General features: G+C 41.8%; 1 protein-coding gene across 2 annotated transcripts in view; it reads left to right on the forward strand.

The window, feature by feature from the left end:
- LOC128703332 (sphingomyelin phosphodiesterase) overlaps positions 1 to 23,471 on the forward strand; it is a 127,006-nt gene that overhangs the window by 86,449 nt on the left and 17,086 nt on the right. For both annotated transcript variants that reach the window (XM_053797959.2, XM_053797960.2), the window contains one exon: positions 16,034 to 16,204. In XM_053797959.2, coding sequence (XP_053653934.2) covers positions 16,034 to 16,204 — 171 coding nt within the window. The remainder of the gene's footprint in view (positions 1 to 16,033; positions 16,205 to 23,471) is intronic.

Consider the following 23,471-nt stretch of genomic DNA (forward strand, 5'->3'; position numbering starts at 1 on the left):
TAGTGATGCTTCAAGAAATAGTGTTGACACATTACCAGTAAAAACTGTTGGAAGCACTGATGTCCACACAGTCGCGGTGGATAGTGGGGAAGCAGAAAAAAAAATGCACCATCAGGGAAAGCAGCCATAAAAAATCCTAGCAACAAAATTGTAATCTATGCAAATTCTAAGCCTTGGGTATCAGCAGGCATGGTATATCCGGAAAACAGGTGGGACATGCACCTTTGACCATCCTAAAAATGCCACACTCACATGATAAAAGGAGGGTGCAACTCCCTTCCTGTAACTTATTTCACCCCGAAACATGTCACTCTTCAGTCCATGAAAGAAAATGCTACAACGTATACAGCCAGGGATATTATCTAAAGGGGACAAGAAGACACAGACCAGCCAGACTATGGGAAACAAAAGAGGGGAGCCATAACCTCTCTAGAGAAGGCTTTCTAGTGCCAGGAAGAAAAAAAATGACTGGCAAGACATGACAGAAATCTTACACCAACTGAAAACACTTCTGGAGTTGAGGCACAGTCATTGACCTCACTCCAGAACAACAGATATCAATGCCAGCAAATAAAAAAACCCTAAATTTCATCCACTTCCACTCTCACCACGACACCAAAACTAAACGTCGTGTAATTATAGGCTTTTTACTGCGCACTCAGAATCTGCAGCAATGAGTTCCTTGAGGAAGAATGCACTATAATTAAACAAATATTTTCCAAACCTCACTATCCTCGTCACTTCATCAGAGACTGCAGACGACGGGCATTAAACATTTGTCTTTTCAAACAGACTTCTCATGGAGTCGAATGCAGTGATTGCAACTTTCACAGAGACCCACATAAAGATTTGGATCTCAAGTTATAACCTATTCATCAGATGCGACAGACTAAACAGGCAACAAGGAGGTGTTGGCTTGTACGGCAGAGTAGCTCATTTTATTCAGAACTGCTAAACATCTCAAATGATGTAGTTGAAGATTTGGCAATCAAGATTGAAGACCAAAACCTTTCTATTGTGCTTGTATGCAAGCCTCTGGATGCAACTACCCCGCAGTTTCAGGAACAGCTTTTGAAAATTGACCACTCTCTGGAAAATCTTCCAACTCATGCTCCAAACATCTTGCTACTGGAAGATTTGAATTTCAGACACCTAAAATGGAGGTGTGTAGCAAATAAGATTTAAGCAGAGAGAGCTCAGATGAAAATATAACCGTATCAAATACAATACACTCAGATCACAACAAAATAGAGGTACAGACATGTATGCATAGGGCTCCTGACCATCAAAATTTGATCATAGTCATGAGGGTGTCTTCACAAAAATCAACTTCAGTAACAAAAACATACAATGGGAACAAGTTAACAATGTCCTAAATGTACAAAGCTGGAAAGATATCCTATACAACACGGATCCAAACCATTGCCTAGAAAAAATTTAACTCTGTGGTACTTGAAGTCTGCTCAAGGCACATTCCATTAAGAAACAGAAAAAGAAGATGTAAAATAGAATGAGAGAGATGCTCCCTATACAAACGAAGGCGATGAATCACAACTACTGAGAGGGGCCAATATCGAGCGTTTTTCCACCATTATTCCCTCGTCTGTCATCTGGCTCCGTTATGTTGACGACATTCTCATCATAACTCCCAGACGCTTCAACGTTCAAGCTCTCCAACACAAGCTCAACCAGGTCGAGCCCTTAATCCAGTTCACATTAAAAGAAGAAGTCGACAGCACTTTTCTTTTCCTTGATGTTCTTCTCTGCAAAGCTGACCATGAACTTCGTTTTAAAGTCTATCGAAAACCTACCAACCAACACGATCTTCTCTTCTACTCTCACTACGACACCAAAACTAAACGTGGTGCAATTATAGGCTTTTTCCTGCGCGCACTCAGAATCTGCAGCAATGAGTTCCTTGAGGAAGAATGCACTATAATTGAACAAGCATTTTCCAAATCTCACTATCCTCGTCACTTCATCAGAGACTGCAGACGACGGGCATTAAACATTTTCAACACACCCAGAGAAGACACTGCCGAGAAGAGGTACATAGTCCTCCCTCCCCACCAACTCCATTGTCAAACACGTTTCCAATATCTTTTCTAAAACCTCATTCCAAGTATCTACCTCCACATCCACCACCATCATGGACATTACCAGTAATAGACAGGACAAGCTTCAATTCTCTGCAGGGGTATACAAAATTCCTTGTAATGACTGCAGCAAATTGTACGTCGGCTAAACATCCAGAGACCTCCGAACACATTTCAGAACACCAGTAGGCAGGCAGATCTGAAGATCCAAGGAATGCCTGTGTTCAACACCAATATTCACACAACCATTTAATCAACTACAGAAACGCAAGACTTATCGCTAGAGAAGTCAACACTCAGTACCGAAGAATCCTGGAATCATCACGTATCTGTACATGCAACAACTTCAACCAGAACAACGGCTTCTATAACATAGCTGAACCTCTTGCCAAAAAACTTCATTGTTATCCCACATAAGAACATAAGAATCGAGGAACACTGCAGAAGGTCTGCTCATATACTTACCCAATCTTTTTTAAAAGCTACCCAAGTTTTTAGACTCTGTCACTCTACTCGGAAGATTGTCACATGCAGCTTTCTCCACCTGACCAAGCATTCTCATCCTATAAATACTCACGTATGTTTCACCCAGGTAGATCTGTCTGTGACTTCATAAAGCCCATTGCGTCGGCGAAACGTTGTCAATAAAGGATCACATTATGCTGTATGTGTGTTTATATTTCCGTAATAATGCACAAAATGCGTGATAAACAAATAATTGGAAAAGTTGGTAGATGGATCTTTAACTTCCAAACTAATAGAACACAGAGAGTAATAGTAAACAGAGTAAAGTCTGAAGCAGCTACGGTGAAAAGCTCTGTTCCACAAGGCACATTACTCGCTAAAATCCTATTCCTCATCCTCATATCTGACATAGACGGAGATATCTTCCTTTTGTGGATAACACCCGAATTGCCATGACAAGTGTCCTAAATCGAGGACACTGCAAAACTCCAAGCAGACATCAACCAAATCTTCAAATTTGCCACTCAAAACAATGTGAAATTCAATGAAGAGAAATTTCAAATACTCAGTTGTGGAAAACTTGAGGAAATTAAAAACTGTATCAGGGTATACAACAAATTCTAACCATACAATAGAGCGAAAAAGTAATGTGAAGGACCTGGGAAAATTAATGCCACAGGATTTCAGCTTCAAAGACCAGAACAATCGCTTTTTCTCTCTAGGCTGGAATACTGCTGTGCACTAACTGCCCCATCAAGGCAGGCGAAATTGCGGATCTGTAGGGCGTACAAAGAACTTTCACGGCACACATAAGTACGATAAGGCACCGAAATTACTGGGAACGGTTGACGTCCCTTGATTTGTATTCCCTGGAATGCAGGCGAGAAAGATACATGATAATATACTCTACGAAAATCCTAGAGGGATTAGTATCAAACTTGCACACGAAAATCACTCCCTACGAAAGCAAAAGACACATTACCAGTAAAAACTGTTGGAAGCACTGATGTCCACACAGTCGCGGTGGATAGTGGGGAAGCAGAAAAAAAAATGCACCATCAGGGAAAGCAGCCATAAAAAATCCTAGCAACAAAATTGTAATCTATGCAAATTCTATGCCTTGGGTATCAGCAGGCATGGTATATCCGGAAAACAGGTGGGACATGCACCTTTGACCATCCTAAAAATGCCACACCCACATGATAAAAGGAGGGTGCAACTCCCTTCCTGTAACTTATTTCACCCCGAAACATGTCACTCTTCAGTCCATGAAAGAAAATGCTACAACGTATACAGCCAGGGATATTATCTAAAGGGGACAAGAAGACACAGACCAGCCAGACTATGGGAAACAAAAGAGGGGAGCCATAACCTCTCTAGAGAAGGCTTTCTAGTGCCAGGAAGAAAAAAAATGACTGGCAAGACATGACAGAAATCTTACACCAACTGAAAACACTTCTGGAGTTGAGGCACAGTCATTGACCTCACTCCAGAACAACAGATATCAATGCCAGCAAATAAAAAAACCCTAAATTTCATCCACTTCCACTCTCACCACGACACCAAAACTAAACGTCGTGTAATTATAGGCTTTTTACTGCGCACTCAGAATCTGCAGCAATGAGTTCCTTGAGGAAGAATGCACTATAATTAAACAAATATTTTCCAAATCTCACTATCCTCGTCACTTCATCAGAGACTGCAGACGACGGGCATTAAACATTTGTCTTTTCAAACAGACTTCTCATGGAGTCGAATGCAGTGATTGCAACTTTCACAGAGACCCACATAAAGAATCATTTTGACAACGAGATTTGGATCCCAAGTTATAACCTATTCATCAGATGCGACAGACTAAACAGGCAACAAGGAGGTGTTGGCTTGTACGGCAGAGTCGCTCATTTTATTCAGAACTGCTAAACATCTCAAATGTAGTTGAAGATTTGGCAATCAAGATTGAAGACCAAAACCTTTCCATTGTGCTTGTATGCAAGCCTCTGGATGCAATTACCCCGCAGTTTCAGGAACAGCTTTTGAAAATTGACCACTCTCTGGAAAATCTTCCAACTCATGCTCCAAACATCTTGCTACTGGAAAATTTGAATTTCAGACACCTAAAATGGAGGTGTGTAGCAAATAAGATTTAAGCAGAGAGAGCTCAGATGAAAATATAACCGTATCAAATACAATACACTCAGATCACAACAAAATAGAGGTACAGACATGTATGTATAGGGCTCCTGACCATCAAAATTTGATCATAGTCATGAGGGTGTCTTCACAAAAATCAACTTCAGTAACAAAAACATACAATGGGAACAAGTTAACAATGTCCTAAATGTACAAAGCTGGAAAGATATCCTATACAACACGGATCCAAACCATTGCCTAGAAAAAATTTAACTCTGTGGTACTTGAAGTCTGCTCAAGGCACATTCCATTAAGAAACAGAAAAAGAAGATGTAAAATAGAATGAGAGAGATGCTCCCTATACAAACGAAGGCGATGAATCACAACTACTGAGAGGGGCCAATATCGAGCGTTTTTCCTCCATTATTCCCTCGTCTGTCACCTGGCTCCGTTATGTTGACGACATTCTCATCATAACTCCCAGACGCTTCAACGTTCAAGCTCTCCAACACAAGCTCAACCAGGTCGAGCCCTTAATCCAGTTCACATTAAAAGAAGAAGTCGACAGCACTTTTCTTTTCCTTGATGTTCTTCTCTGCAAAGCTGACCATGAACTTCGTTTTAAAGTCTATCGAAAACCTACCAACCAACACGATCTTCTCTTCTACTCTCACTACGACACCAAAACTAAACGTGGTGCAATTATAGGCTTTTTCCTGCGCGCACTCAGAATCTGCAGCAATGAGTTCCTTGAGGAAGAATGCACTATAATTGAACAAGCATTTTCCAAATCTCACTATCCTCGTCACTTCATCAGAGACTGCAGACGACGGGCATTAAACATTTTCAACACACCCAGAGAAGACACTGCCGAGAAGAGGTACATAGTCCTCCCTCCCCACCAACTCCATTGTCAAACACGTTTCCAATATCTTTTCCAAAACCTCATTCCAAGTATCTACCTCCACATCCACCACCATCATGGACATTACCAGTAATAGACAGGACAAGCTTCAATTCTCTGCAGGGGTATACAAAATTCCTTGTAATGACTGCAGCAAATTGTACGTCGGCTAAACATCCAGAGACCTCCGAACACATTTCAGAACACCAGTAGGCAGGCAGATCTGAAGATCCAAGGAATGCCTGTGTTCAACACCAATATTCACACAACCATTTAATCAACTACAGAAACGCAAGACTTATCGCTAGAGAAGTCAACACTCAGTACCGAAGAATCCTGGAATCATCACGTATCTGTACATGCAACAACTTCAACCAGAACAACGGCTTCTATAACATAGCTGAACCTCTTGCCAAAAAACTTCATTGTTATCCCACATAAGAACATAAGAATCGAGGAACACTGCAGAAGGTCTGCTCATATACTTACCCAATCTTTTTTAAAAGCTACCCAAGTTTTTAGACTCTGTCACTCTACTCGGAAGATTGTCACATGCAGCTTTCTCCACCTGACCAAGCATTCTCATCCTATAAATACTCACGTATGTTTCACCCAGGTAGATCTGTCTGTGACTTCATAAAGCCTATTGCGTCGGCGAAACGTTGTCAATAAAGGATCACATTATGCTGTATGTGTGTTTATATTTCCGTAATAATGCACAAAATGCGTGATAAACAAATAATTGGAAAAGTTGGTAGATGGATCTTTAACTTCCAAACTAATAGAACACAGAGAGTAATAGTAAACAGAGTAAAGTCTGAAGCAGCTACGGTGAAAAGCTCTGTTCCACAAGGCACATTACTCGCTAAAATCCTATTCCTCATCCTCATATCTGACATAGACGGAGATATCTTCCTTTTGTGGATAACACCCGAATTGCCATGACAAGTGTCCTAAATCGAGGACACTGCAAAACTCCAAGCAGACATCAACCAAATCTTCAAATTTGCCACTCAAAACAATGTGAAATTCAATGAAGAGAAATTTCAAATACTCAGTTGTGGAAAACTTGAGGAAATTAAAAACTGTATCAGGGTATACAACAAATTCTAACCATACAATAGAGCGAAAAAGTAATGTGAAGGACCTGGGAAAATTAATGCCACAGGATTTCAGCTTCAAAGACCAGAACAATCGCTTTTTCTCTCTAGGCTGGAATACTGCTGTGCACTAACTGCCCCATCAAGGCAGGCGAAATTGCGGATCTGTAGGGCGTACAAAGAACTTTCACGGCACACATAAGTACGATAAGGCACCGAAATTACTGGGAACGGTTGACGTCCCTTGATTTGTATTCCCTGGAATGCAGGCGAGAAAGATACATGATAATATACTCTACGAAAATCCTAGAGGGATTAGTATCAAACTTGCACACGAAAATCACTCCCTACGAAAGCAAAAGACACATTACCAGTAAAAACTGTTGGAAGCACTGATGTCCACACAGTCGCGGTGGATAGTGGGGAAGCAGAAAAAAAAATGCACCATCAGGGAAAGCAGCCATAAAAAATCCTAGCAACAAAATTGTAATCTATGCAAATTCTATGCCTTGGGTATCAGCAGGCATGGTATATCCGGAAAACAGGTGGGACATGCACCTTTGACCATCCTAAAAATGCCACACCCACATGATAAAAGGAGGGTGCAACTCCCTTCCTGTAACTTATTTCACCCCGAAACATGTCACTCTTCAGTCCATGAAAGAAAATGCTACAACGTATACAGCCAGGGATATTATCTAAAGGGGACAAGAAGACACAGACCAGCCAGACTATGGGAAACAAAAGAGGGGAGCCATAACCTCTCTAGAGAAGGCTTTCTAGTGCCAGGAAGAAAAAAAATGACTGGCAAGACATGACAGAAATCTTACACCAACTGAAAACACTTCTGGAGTTGAGGCACAGTCATTGACCTCACTCCAGAACAACAGATATCAATGCCAGCAAATAAAAAAACCCTAAATTTCATCCACTTCCACTCTCACCACGACACCAAAACTAAACGTCGTGTAATTATAGGCTTTTTACTGCGCACTCAGAATCTGCAGCAATGAGTTCCTTGAGGAAGAATGCACTATAATTAAACAAATATTTTCCAAATCTCACTATCCTCGTCACTTCATCAGAGACTGCAGACGACGGGCATTAAACATTTGTCTTTTCAAACAGACTTCTCATGGAGTCGAATGCAGTGATTGCAACTTTCACAGAGACCCACATAAAGAATCATTTTGACAACGAGATTTGGATCCCAAGTTATAACCTATTCATCAGATGCGACAGACTAAACAGGCAACAAGGAGGTGTTGGCTTGTACGGCAGAGTCGCTCATTTTATTCAGAACTGCTAAACATCTCAAATGTAGTTGAAGATTTGGCAATCAAGATTGAAGACCAAAACCTTTCCATTGTGCTTGTATGCAAGCCTCTGGATGCAATTACCCCGCAGTTTCAGGAACAGCTTTTGAAAATTGACCACTCTCTGGAAAATCTTCCAACTCATGCTCCAAACATCTTGCTACTGGAAAATTTGAATTTCAGACACCTAAAATGGAGGTGTGTAGCAAATAAGATTTAAGCAGAGAGAGCTCAGATGAAAATATAACCGTATCAAATACAATACACTCAGATCACAACAAAATAGAGGTACAGACATGTATGCATAGGGCTCCTGACCATCAAAATTTGATCATAGTCATGAGGGTGTCTTCACAAAAATCAACTTCAGTAACAAAAACATACAATGGGAACAAGTTAACAATGTCCTAAATGTACAAAGCTGGAAAGATATCCTATACAACACGGATCCAAACCATTGCCTAGAAAAAATTTAACTCTGTGGTACTTGAAGTCTGCTCAAGGCACATTCCATTAAGAAACAGAAAAAGAAGATGTAAAATAGAATGAGAGAGATGCTCCCTATACAAACGAAGGCGATGAATCACAACTACTGAGAGGGGCCAATATCGAGCGTTTTTCCTCCATTATTCCCTCGTCTGTCACCTGGCTCCGTTATGTTGACGACATTCTCATCATAACTCCCAGACGCTTCAACGTTCAAGCTCTCCAACACAAGCTCAACCAGGTCGAGCCCTTAATCCAGTTCACATTAAAAGAAGAAGTCGACAGCACTTTTCTTTTCCTTGATGTTCTTCTCTGCAAAGCTGACCATGAACTTCGTTTTAAAGTCTATCGAAAACCTACCAACCAACACGATCTTCTCTTCTACTCTCACTACGACACCAAAACTAAACGTGGTGCAATTATAGGCTTTTTCCTGCGCGCACTCAGAATCTGCAGCAATGAGTTCCTTGAGGAAGAATGCACTATAATTGAACAGGCATTTTCCAAATCTCACTATCCTCGTCACTTCATCAGAGACTGCAGACGACGGGCATTAAACATTTTCAACACACCCAGAGAAGATACTGGCGAGAAGAGGTACATAGTCCTCCCTCCCCACCAACTCCATTGTCCAACACGTTTCCAATATCTTTTCCAAAACCTCATTCCAAGTATCTACCTCCACATCCACCACTATCATGGACATTACCAGTAATAGACAGGACAAGCATCAATTCTCTGCAGGGGTATACAAAATTCCTTGTAATGACTGCAGCAAATTGTACGTCGGCTAAACATCCAGAGACCTCCGAACACATTTCAGAACACCAGTAGGCAAGCAGATCTGAAGATCCAAGGAATGCCTGTGTTCAACACCAATATTCACACAACCATTTAATCAACTACAGAAACGCAAGACTTATCGCCAGAGAAGACAACACTCAGTACCGAAGAATCCTGGAATCATCACGTATCTGTACATGCAACAACTTCAACCAGAACAACGGCTTCTATAACATAGCTGAACCTCTTGCCAAAAAACTTCATTGCTATCCCACATAAGAACATAAGAATCGAGGAACACTGCAGAAGGTCTGCTCATATACTTACCCAATCTTTTTTAAAAGCTACCCAAGTTTTTAGACTCTGTCACTCTACTCGGAAGATTGTCACATGCAGCTTTCTCCACCTGACCAAGCATTCTCATCCTATAAATACTCACGTATGTTTCACCCAGGTAGATCTGTCTGTGACTTCATAAAGCCCATTGCGTCGGCGAAACGTTGTCAATAAAGGATCACATTATGCTGTATGTGTGTTTATATTTCCGTAATAATGCACAAAATGCGTGATAAACAAATAATTGGAAAAGTTGGTAGATGGATCTTTAACTTCCAAACTAATAGAACACAGAGAGTAATAGTAAACAGAGTAAAGTCTGAAGCAGCTACGGTGAAAAGCTCTGTTCCACAAGGCACATTACTCGCTAAAATCCTATTCCTCATCCTCATATCTGACATAGACGGAGATATCTTCCTTTTGTGGATAACACCCGAATTGCCATGACAAGTGTCCTAAATCGAGGACACTGCAAAACTCCAAGCAGACATCAACCAAATCTTCAAATTTGCCACTCAAAACAATGTGAAATTCAATGAAGAGAAATTTCAAATACTCAGTTGTGGAAAACTTGAGGAAATTAAAAACTGTATCAGGGTATACAACAAATTCTAACCATACAATAGAGCGAAAAAGTAATGTGAAGGACCTGGGAAAATTAATGCCACAGGATTTCAGCTTCAAAGACCAGAACAATCGCTTTTTCTCTCTAGGCTGGAATACTGCTGTGCACTAACTGCCCCATCAAGGCAGGCGAAATTGCGGATCTGTAGGGCGTACAAAGAACTTTCACGGCACACATAAGTACGATAAGGCACCGAAATTACTGGGAACGGTTGACGTCCCTTGATTTGTATTCCCTGGAATGCAGGCGAGAAAGATACATGATAATATACTCTACGAAAATCCTAGAGGGATTAGTATCAAATTTGCACACGAAAATCACTCCCTACGAAAGCAAAAGACTCGGAAGGTGATGCAACATTTCCTAAATGAGAAGCAGGAGGGAGAGAGCGTCACGAGTACACTGAGAGACAACACAATAAGTGTCAGAGGCCCAAGACTATTCAACTACCTCCCAGTATACATAAGGGGTATTACCAACAGACCCCTGGCTGTCTTCAAGAAAGTGCCTGTCAAGGCACTTGACAGGCACCTAAAGTCAGTACCTGACTAGCCGGGCTGTGGTTCGTACGTCAGTTTGCGTGAGGCCAGCAGTAACAGCCTGGTTGCTCAGACCCTGATCCAGAACGGGGCCTGGTCTCAGACCGGGCCGCTTGGGCATTGACCCCCGAAGTCCTCTCCAGGTATACTCCAGATATTATATGATAACTTGCGGATAATATTTATAAAGAGGTGAAAGTTTCCAAATATATTCGTAAAGGCTGTACAAGTAGAGAACGAGTGTTCCCTTCAGTCCGACTACAGCAATCACTCTCTTTTTTTACTCTATGGCTCCCAATAGGCAAAAAATTTCACTTATTTTTCCCGTTATTTGTAAAACTGTGCGTCTGATGAAAAAAAAAAATGTATTGTGAGAAAAATTATAAAATATATTCTGAATAAGACTGATTTTTTCGCATATTTGCCATATGTGCAATAGTTTTTGCGCAAACCAGGCCAGATGTAGAGGGCGAGTTAAGAGTGCTGCGAGATTTTTTTTGATATTCAGGCTCAGTTTTCGGTTAATATCTCTCAAACGACAAGTTTCTTTAAGAAAATGTCTAGTTAAAAAATTATGATTCTCATTTATAAGATTTTCTATTTCCTCGTATATATATATAAATTGATTCAGTTCCATTCTAAGAATGAGGTTTAGTCATTAGCGCGTGTTTTTCCCTTAGATATTTCCCCAGAAAGCCTAATCCACTAAATCCTTGTTAATGATGCTATGATTAAAGATTATCATTTTCCTCGTCATCTGTTAAACCGAAGTCATCAGTAGGATCTTCAACTGATTAAGAAATTGTGCAGCTCTGACTGTGGCAGTTTTTACACACTGAAGAACACCGCAAACCAGCTCTTACTTAACCACATCACTTAACACAGCTTAATTTCCAGAAGCATGAAATAACTTTTAAGATCTTTGATGGAGCATTGCTTTCACTGTATAGGCAACTGGGAGAAAATTTTGATGTCTTTCCTTGGCCCACAACTCAGACTACAATCTCTCTCCTCGCCACGTTTGAACTTGAGAGGTATAAACAAGACTTGGTAGTAACGTAACATGGTTTGAGTGGCTGATAAGTCAGTTAAAAGATATATATCTGTAATGATAGATATGCTGCCCTGCTTTCTACATATAGAACGAGGATGAACTTTTCTCCTGCTGCTCTAAATTCATGAGACAGAGGATTATTGAACTTGAATACACTCATGCCAAAGATTATATTTATTGAGAAGATTGACCATTTTTATATTTTTGCAATTCTCAAACAGGAATATGTGGTATATATGTGGTATCACTGAATGCATGAGCAAAGAAAACTGGCCCTTTGATTTTAATGAAAATAGCGGCGCGTTGTAACTCTCGAGAACTGTACGCTCGGTCTTGAAGGTTTCCTTTTGTTTTCTAGAACTTAATATCTCTGTCTTCTGAACTAAGAGCAAGTAACAGAGTAAGAAGATGCACACACTGCAACTACGACAACCACTGATTGCACTCTGAACAATTAGTTTACCAGCATCATTACTGGCAATCTGAGTCTCAAAATATTTATTCTGAAACTGTTGTTTCATATGCATAATCCGAATCTCCTTCATCTTAGATTATATATAAACTTTTTTTTATGAGTCCCAGTTATAGATGTGTTCTCATCAAATAATGCCAGATGAAAAGAGTCTCCAGATTCGTTGTTGACTCTTAATGGCTTTGGTAGTGATGTGTTATATCTTTCTAACACCGCAAGGCTGAAAAAAAAAACATAAATGACATGCCTATGAACTGTGTCCCAGGCCCGGACTCGCAGAACTCCGTGTTCATCAGCAACTGCAAGAAACCCTCTCATGCGCCTTAAATATCCTATGAATAAAGAGCAAGGACACAAGATCATCCCACAGTCACTAAAAGCAACGAACATAGCCTCACTTAACAGATGTGGTAGTAAAGCAATTGCAAAGGATTATGGGCCATAGCACTAACGTCCACCATCATAAAACAATTTGAAAGTGTTTTTAAGAAGCAAGATCGCTACCCACTTAGATACCCATCAGTTGCCCAACTCAGGGAAGCGAGGGTTCAGAGCAGGTCGCTTCTGCCTGTCCCAGCTTGTGGCCACAATGATATGGTCTTGGATGCTCTGGAGGAGAAACAAAATGCAAATGTAGTATACTCGACTTTGCGAAAGCCTTCGACAGGTGCGTTCCTGGTGTAATACCACACATAATGCGTGATAAAGGAATAACTGAGATGGTTACAAGATGACTAGAACCCCAAATATGGTTTGACAGAATGCAGTTTATTGTAAACCAACTCTAACCATAATTATTACTAACGGTTGCGAAGTTGTTTAAAGACTACTGAAAAATAGTCCGAGAATATACATACATAATGAGGTCGTGAACTGAGCGGCCCAGTCTGCCTGCTGGTTGCCCGGGATATCTACTCGTCCAGCGGCCAACAAGAAAACGACATCTTTGTTTTTACTAGAAATACGGCTTAACCATTGTTGAATATGTAGAACGACGGGATGAGGGGAATTAAATTTCTGGATAGCCTGAAATTACTACAAATCTTGGGATAGACATTAATACAATACGCATAGGACTATGAAAATTGCATACAACTCGGCTGTTAAAATACTGGCTGAGTCTTGTAAATGATCTAGTATAACAATGTCCGGAAAAACTGCTGCATATCCGACACCTTCAGATGTTTTAGAGCTAACAGTGTAACCCGCAATGGAATGAGAATTAGATTAGAAGATCATAAGAAAGAGTGAGCGTGATGCTATAGTGTGCAATTGAGCTTTGACACAACGAAGCGGGTAATAACTGAAACGAATATTCGGAACTTCCCAAGGAAAGAGAAAAATAATACGCTAGATGGACATACAGAAGTAAATTAAATAAAACCAAAATGAAACGAAGAGAAAAGGTTATAGTAAAGAGGGACAGCGATCAAACAGAGGAGGTCTACTAACATCTGTTACCATCCTGTTTGTAAAGGATCATGAAGGTCATAAGGACAAAATAAGGTAGACAATGGACATCACGCCCATCTTGCAAAGAGGCTCTCAACCGAGGAGGTACGAAAAGTACCTAGACACAAATGCAAAGCTTGATGACGAATAGAATCAATTTAGATAAGATTAAAGAGAAATATAGACGAAGAAGAGTTAATTTATCAGTCCCCCCAAAAGTGATGGGCAGGAGATTTCAGGAGGCTCAGCTGGTTATAGCAAGCTGCTTTCAGAGCGGTTGTGAAGTTTACAGAACATCCGACAATCAAACGTAATGCCGAAAAACTTGACTGTATCTCGTTCAGGAGTACATGAGCCATACAGGTATAAGGTGATATTAGGGACAACACGGCGTCTTGTAAAAGTAATCTGTTGTGTTTTAGTAACAGAAAATTGAAACCCACCATAGGTGGCGTAGTGGGAAACACGGTCGTTACTAAATAACAAAAAAGGCACAATACCGTGACTGGAACGATACACAAATAACCCGCACATAGAAGAGAGGAGCTTACGACGACGTTTCTCAGAGAACTATATTTAAAGGGGTGGAAGTAATATTGAAGGATCAACTATGGAAGAATTGGCATAGGTGCTTAATTTTAAGAGTTATAAAACTGGGATAAGGGAAATGGGTTAAAGAAAGTATATTTGCTCCTGTGGAAGAGGTGTTAAGCAGAGAGAAATTTTGTGAGGTTCTAAAGGAATGTTTATTGAGTTCAGAAAAATGAAGAAAAAAATTGTTGTGGGGACTTAAATGATAAAGTAGGAGAGAGCATAGATAGTAAATTTAGAAAGCTAGTAATAAAAACTAAAATGGGGTCTCCAATTGATTATATATAGAAAGAGGTTTGGCAATATGTTTTTAAAGAAAAAGAAGATAAATAAGCATACGAGTCACGATATTTGGCTTTATGACGACAGTTCAGAGGAAACTAGAGATATATCAAATAATTATTAATTGGTAGATATAATGCAAGTATGAGGTAGATGAGGTACAAGAAGTGTGTCATCAGTGATAAGAGAAGTAAAAATTAATAAATTAATGGAGATAGAAATTTAGAGTGAGATATAAGCAACTACATGGAGAAAGGTGGGATAGAGAGAGAACAGACAATGAGGACGGGGTCATTGGTGATATACGGAAGGAGGAATATATGCAGAGTAAAATGAAAGGAATGCATAAAGTGGGGAAATGGGAGAGTGACTGAGGTACTGAGAAGATAGAGAGAATATAATGAAAAAGTATTTAATGTTGATAAAGAAAGAGAGGCAGTGATTTCATGCATTGGGTGTGATAAAGTGCTTTGTCTGTAGAGACAAAGCACTTTAACGATTGAGGCAAAATGGAAAAGAATCAGAGTATAGTGGTGCTAACACCACTACTTAGGAAAGAAACATGGAGGAGGAGGAGGAGGCTGGAGGCAGCGAAGATGACGTGTTTGAAAGCAGTGTGTGATGTGAATATTATGTAGATATATTAGAAGAAGGTACAGGGTTACCTAAAGTATTATTTAAAAGGCTGAGAAGTTATCTGGACATTTAGAGAGAATAGGGTAAATATTCTGCGTGACTAAGAAAGCAAATAAATTTCAAAGAAACAGGTTAGCCAAATTTTCGTACTGTAGCTGGGAATTAAAATGCCTGCACTCTGAAGTATGGATGAGGATATTGAAGCTCAGAGGATCATCTGATATCCGATGTCAACACTCCTCTGTCAAAACAGTGATCGTATGAATGACGGAAAGTGTTTCTTCTCTTTCAGGTCACTACTTCGGTGGAAGAAGTCTGGTATATTAAAATAATTAAGAGATTTCCAATATTTCAGACGTTCTCGTTGATGTAATATTTAAAATATTTGTTTTATATTAATATATTTAAAAAAACATTACTAAACTGATGTATTTAAGGCGTGTTTGAAATGAAAAATTTATCTCTTCCCACAAGTTCCTCGGCAGTTTTGCTTTCCTCTTCTCTTGTGTGATTTACCTTATTGTTCACAGAAGCTTCAGCTCCTATATTCTCAACAAAATATATGTTAATTATTTTGTAATTCTTGAAGCCTGTTGTCTAGGTATCTAAAAGTCGCATCTCTGCTGTAAACTTCAGAAATTCTTTAAAAATTTAAATAGAAACTTAAATTATGTATATAAAGAGAAGAGCACATTTCTCACTGCATATATACTCTTGATGTTTAAGATTTGTTGTGATCTATTACTTATACAGTTGTAATGTTCAGGTGGTTGTTGCTGGATAATTACGACCCGGTAGGGGAGCTACAGTGGCTCATGAATACCCTTGATCTAGCCGAGTCTTCTGGTGAGCTGGTCCATATTTTGGGTCATATTCCTCCTGGCAGCGGTGACTGTGATCGCACCTGGAGTCACGTCTTTAATCAAATTATTGCCAGGTACGAAAAAACTTTGATCATATAAGTATCCCGTTACAGAATATAGGCACATGCTTTATTAAATCAGTCACTAATAGTCTAAATAAGCCTTTATTTAAAAAGACGGTTTGTTCAGTGATAACTTTATTAAGGTATTTAATAAAGTTCACACTGAAAGAAAACTTGTCTGTAATAAAATCTTTTTCATTCATATCTCACTAATTTACAACTTGAGGACTTACTGCCCAGCTTCACTGTACAATCTTTTTTTTTTTAAATATATATATTTTTGGATAGTTGACTAGATTCCCTGTTACTGATTAAACCAAATATATTTCGGTCGTTGCACGAGCCAAGAGAGAGAGAGAGATCCCGTATTTCATAATTTCTGAGCCAGTTAGAATTTATGATATGATAATCAGTATTTAAATTTTTCCAGTTTTTTCTATATAAAAAAGGCAAACTGGGACGAAAACAAACCAAAATATATTCAGTTTTTCCTCTGAGAAAGTTTTACTGGCTGTTAAGGTTTAAGTATGCATGTAAGTAATTAAATAAGATTTATTAAATGAACATTACGTAGATTTCACCTAGCATAACCCATTAAAGTGTTTTAATTGTGTTCAGAAGAGATTTTCTCTAGTAATTACGCAGAAACCAGTTTGATTAATAAACCTGACCTACTAAAACTTACATGAGAGAAGCTTCCTTTGGAGAAAACTCATCTGTACCTGAAGTTTAAAACAGACCAGAATAGGTGTTCTTCAGTCATTGTACAGAACCTAACGACATCTGCACCGTCATTGTACAGAACCTAACGACATCTGCACCGTCATTGTACAGAACCTAGCGACATCTGCACCGTCATTGTACAGAACCTAACGACATGTGCACCGTCATTGTACAGAACCTAACGACATCTGCACCGTCATTGTACAGAACCTAACGACATGTGCACCGTCATTGTACAGAACCTAACGACATCTGCACCGTCATTGTACAGAACCTAACGACATCTGCACCGTCATTGTACAGAACCTAACGACATCTGCACCGTCATTGTACAGAACCTAACGACATCTGCACCGTCATTGTACAGAACCTAACGACATGTGCACCGTCATTGTACAGAACCTAACGACATGTGCACCGTCATTGTACAGAACCTAACGACATCTGCACCGTCATTGTACAGAACCTAACGACATCTGCACCGTCATTGTACAGAACCTAACGACATCTGCACCGTCATTGTACAGAACCTAACGACATCTGCACCGTCATTGTACAGAACCTAACGACATCTGCACCGTCATTGTACAGAACCTAACGACATCTGCACCGTCATTGTACAGAACCTAACGACATCTGCACCGTCATTGTACAGAACCTAACGACATGTGCACCGTCATTGTACAGAACCTAACGACATCTGCACCGTCATTGTACAGAACCTAACGACATCTGCACCGTCATTGTACAGAACCTAACGACATCTGCACCGTCATTGTACAGAACCTAACGACATGTGCACCGTCATTGTACAGAACCTAACGACATGTGCACCGTCATTGTACAGAACCTAACGACATCTGCACCGTCATTGTACAGAACCTAACGACATCTGCACCGTCATTGTACAGAACCTAACGACATCTGCACCGTCATTGTACAGAACCTAACGACATGTGCACCGTCATTGTACAGAACCTAACGACATCTGCACCGTCATTGTACAGAACCTAACGACATCTGCACCGTCATTGTACAGAACCTAACGACATCTGCACCGTCATTGTACAGAACCTAACGACATCTGCACCGTCATTGTACAGAACCTAACGACATGTGCACCGTCATTGTACAGAACCTAACGACATGTGCACCGTCATTGTACAGAACCTAACGACATGTGCACCGTCATTGTACAGAACCTAACGACATCTGCACCGTCATTGTACAGAACCTAACGACATCTGCACCGTCATTGTACAGAACCTAACGACATCTGCACCGTCATTGTACAGAACCTAACGACATGTGCACCGTCATTGTACAGAACCTAACGACATCTGCACCGTCATTGTACAGAACCTAACGACATGTGCACCGTCATTGTACAGAACCTAACGACATGTGCACCGTCATTGTACAGAACCTAACGACATGTGCACCGTCATTGTACAGAACCTAACGACATCTGCACCGTCATTGTACAGAACCTAACGACATCTGCACCGTCATTGTACAGAACCTAACGACATCTGCACCGTCATTGTACAGAACCTAACGACATCTGCACCGTCATTGTACAGAACCTAACGACATCTGCACCGTCATTGTACAGAACCTAACGACATCTGCACCGTCATTGTACAGAACCTAACGACATGTGCACCGTCATTGTACAGAACCTAACGACATCTGCACCGTCATTGTACAGAACCTAACGACATCTGTACCGTCATTGTACAGAACCTAACGACATCTGCACCGTCATTGTACAGAACCTAACGACATCTGCACAGTCCTTGTACAGAACCTAACGACATCTGCACCGTCATTGTACAGAACCTAACGACATCTGCACAGTCCTTGTACAGAACCTAACGACATCTGCACCTATAAAGCCTAAGGGCAAGAAATTTTCTTCCAGTTTATAAAATAAATCAACGCTAAACCATTAGGAATGGTGCCTGAGAATGTAAAGTGTCACGTAGCTAGTTCACTAGCGCACTCACCTCACAACCTGAGGTCCGGGGATCGAATCCCCGGTACGGCTGGAAAACACTAGGAACTGTTTCCATAAGACACCTGCTATCCCTCTTCCTCCATCTGTAAAATGGGTACCTGGGTGTTAGTCGACTGGTGTGGGTCGCGTCCCTGGACAAACTTGACCCAATTTGCCCGTAATGTTCTGCATAACACGAGGCTTTCTATACAGTAGTATGTTAGTAATGTCAGCTAGTCCTGTATACCTTGTACTTGTACTTGTAAAAATAAAGATATTCAAATTCGATCCAAGGAAGGGAAGGATAAGTGTAGTTCCTTGGATTAAAAGCCCCACATCATCAAAGCAAAATAATGCATTAATGTTAAATAATACTATAGCATAAACACTACAAAGCTTCTAAGTTGGGTACACGAGTGTTGAAGTTATGATGGCGATCGTAGGTGTTCCCCAAGTATCACATGGAGACGAAAAATGGTAATATTCTATGTAACATTATTCATGACGCACCAACGAATGCAAAGAGTTTTATGAATCTTCCAATGGATATTGTTCACTAAATATGAAAATTTTAAGCTGAATTAATAAGGTATTCTTGAGCTAAAAACGAGAATTTTGGAAAAGGAAGAGAAAAAAGTTGCAGAAAATTTTCCTAAAGTGGGAAACCATATTATTCACAGGTATATAAAAAATACAAACGCGAATATTTTCTTTTTTCTCTTAACGTTTACATTCTATTTCAAATTCTCGACACTCCTGTGAAAAAAAAACCAATATACTTCAAGGAACTGCATTCTGAAACTTTTATTTAGTAGGATTAATTGGAACTTACGCATCAAAAAAACGTGCACAAGCGCAAACATTTAACATACACAAGAGTTTTACGACTCTCTAACCTCTACTTCATATCCCGACCGCGGATTTTTTTTTTTTATGCGCAAAAGGTTTTGAAGCCGATGGGAAATATTTAATAAAATTTGCAAAATTCAAAGCGAACGGCAAACTTTTTCTTCCAATGAATTCCACCATCAGAGTCATTTTGCACTAAATGATCAGATTCACCTACTCATACTAAATTTATGAGGAATCATCCTTAGAAAATACAAAACGTTTTGAAGCGTACTGAAAGACCCATTGTTCTGTCACTTAAAAAAAATAAAAATCTATTTAATCAAGGTTAGGTTAGGTAAGGTTCGTCAGGAAACAGGACCAATGTTTCCTGACGCGGGACTTAGTCAGATGATGACCCGCCTTTGGAGCTTTTGGTCATCTGACCGAAGCCTTCCGCTGGCTTACCGGTAAACCCTTTTAAAAATTATGGTCATTTATAACCAGTCTAATTTTTTTATTATCTATTTGTTCAATAATATTGAAAGATTGGAACTTATGGTACCCAGTAACAGCATGACGCTGCGGGCAGGAACTACACATGTGGTACCCAGTAACAGCATGACGCTGCGGGCAGGAACTACACATGTGGTACCCAGTAACAGCATGACGCTGTGGTCAGGAACTACACATGTGGTACCCAGTAACAGCATGACGCTGCAGTCAGGAACTACACATGTGGTACCCAGTAACAGCGTGACGCTGCGGGCAGGAACTACACATGTGGTACCCAGTAACAGCATGACGCTGCGGTCAGGAACTACACATGTGGTACCCAGTAACAGCATGACGCTGCGGTCAGGAACTACACATGTGGTACCCAGTAACAGCGTGACGCTGCGGTCAGGAACTACACATGTGGTACCCAGTAACAGCATGACGCTGCGGTCAGGAACTACACATGTGGTACCCAGTAACAGCGTGATGCTGCGGTCAGGAACTACACATGTGGTACCCAGTAACAGCATGACGCTGCGGGCAGGAACTACACATGTGGTACCCAGTAACAGCATGATGCTGCGGTCAGGAACTACACATGTGGTACCCAGTAACAGCATGACGCTGCGGGCAGGAACTACACATGTGGTACCCAGTAACAGCATGACGCTGCGGTCAGGAACTACACATGTGGTACCCAGTAACAGCATGACGCTGCGGTCAGGAACTACACATGTGGTACCCAGTAACAGCATGACGCTGCGGTCAGGAACTACACATGTGGTACCCAGTAACAGCATGACGCTGCGGTCAGGAACTACACATGTCGTACCCAGTAACAGCATGACGCTGCGGGCAGGAACTACACATGTGGTACCCAGTAACAGCATGACGCTGCGGTCAGGAACTACACATGTGGTACCCAGTAACAGCATGACGCTGCGGTCAGGAACTACACATGTGGTACCCAGTAACAGCATGACGCTGCGGTCAGGAACTATACATGTGGTACCCAGTAACAGCATGACGCTGCGGTCAGGAACTACACATGTGGTACCAAGTAACAGCATGACGCTGCGGTCAGGAACTACACATGTGGTACCCAGTAACAGCATGACGCTGCGGTCAGGAACTACACATGTGGTACCCAGTAACAGCATGACGCTGCGGTCAGGAACTACACATGTGGTACCCAGTAACAGCATGACGCTGCGGTCAGGAACTACACATGTGGTACCCAGTAACAGCATGACGCTGCGGGCAGGAACTACACATGTGGTACCCAGTAACAGCGTGACGCTGCGGTCAGGAACTACACATGTGGTACCCAGTAACAGCATGACGCTGCGGTCAGGAACTACACATGTGGTACCCAGTAACAGCATGACGCTGCGGTCAGGAACTACACATGTGGTACCCAGTAACAGCATGACGCTGCGGTCAGGAACTACACATGTGGTACCCAGTAACAGCATGACGCTGCGGTCAGGAACTACACATGTGGTACCCAGTAACAGCATGACGCTGCGGTCAGGAACTACACATGTGGTACCCAGTAACAGCATGACGCTGCGGGCAGGAACTACACATGTGGTACCCAGTAACAGCATGACGCTGCGGTCAGGAACTACACATGTGGTACCCAGTAACAGCATGACGCTGCGGGCAGGAACTACACATGTGGTACCCAGTAACAGCATGACGCTGCGGTCAGGAACTACACATGTGGTACCCAGTAACAGCATGACGCTGCGGGCAGGAACTACACATGTGGTACCCAGTAACAGCATGACGCTGCGGGCAGGAACTACACATGTGGTACCCAGTAACAGCATGACGCTGCGGGCAGGAACTACACATGTGGTACCCAGTAACAGCATGACGCTGCGGTCAGGAACTACACATGTGGTACCCAGTAACAGCATGACGCTGCGGTCAGGAACTACACATGTGGTACCCAGTAACAGCATGACGCTGCGGGCAGGAACTACACATGTGGTACCCAGTAACAGCATGACGCTGCGGGCAGGAACTACACATGTGGTACCCAGTAACAGCATGACGCTGCGGGCAGAAACTACACATGTGGTACCCAGTAACAGCATGACGCTGCGGGCAGGAACTACACATGTGGTACCCAGTAACAGCATGACGCTGCAGGCAGGAACTACACATGTGGTACCCAGTAACAGCATGACGCTGCGGGCAGGAACTACACATGTGGTACCCAGTAACAGCATGACGCTGCGGGCAGGAACTACACATGTGGTACCCAGTAACAGCATGACGCTGCGGCAGGAACTACACATGTGGTACCCAGTAACAGCATGACGCTGCGGTCAGGAACTACACATGTGGTACCCAGTAACAGCATGACGCTGCGGTCAGGAACTACACATGTGGTACCCAGTAACAGCATGACGCTGCGGTCAGGAACTACACATGTGGTACCCAGTAACAGCATGACGCTGCGGTCAGGAACTACACATGTGGTACCCAGTAACAGCATGACGCTGCGGTCAGGAACTACACATGTGGTACCCAGTAACAGCATGACGCTGCGGTCAGGAACTACACATGTGGTACCCAGTAACAGCATGACGCTGCGGTCAGGAACTACACATGTGGTACCCAGTAACAGCATGACGCTGCGGTCAGGAACTACACATGTGGTACCCAGTAACAGCATGACGCTGCGGTCAGGAACTACACATGTGGTACCCAGTAACAGCATGACGCTGCGGGCAGGAACTACACATGTGGTACCCAGTAACAGCATGACGCTGCGGTCAGGAACTACACATGTGGTACCCAGTAACAGCATGACGCTGCGGTCAGGAACTACACATGTGGTACCCAGTAACAGCATGACGCTGCGGTCAGGAACTACACATGTGGTACCCAGTAACAGCATGACGCTGCGGTCAGGAACTACACATGTGGTACCCAGTAACAGCATGACGCTGCGGTCAGGAACTACACATGTGGTACCCAGTAACAGCATGACGCTGCGGGCAGGAACTACACATGTGGTACCCAGTAACAGCATGACGCTGCGGTCAGGAACTACACATGTGGTACCCAGTAACAGCATGACGCTGCGGTCAGGAACTACACATGTGGTACCCAGTAACAGCATGACGCTGCGGTCAGGAACTACACATGTGGTACCCAGTAACAGCATGACGCTGCGGTCAGGAACTACACATGTGGTACCCAGTAACAGCATGA

Source organism: Cherax quadricarinatus, chromosome 15, assembly GCF_038502225.1.
Source record: "Cherax quadricarinatus isolate ZL_2023a chromosome 15, ASM3850222v1, whole genome shotgun sequence".
NCBI lineage: Eukaryota > Metazoa > Arthropoda > Malacostraca > Decapoda > Parastacidae > Cherax > Cherax quadricarinatus.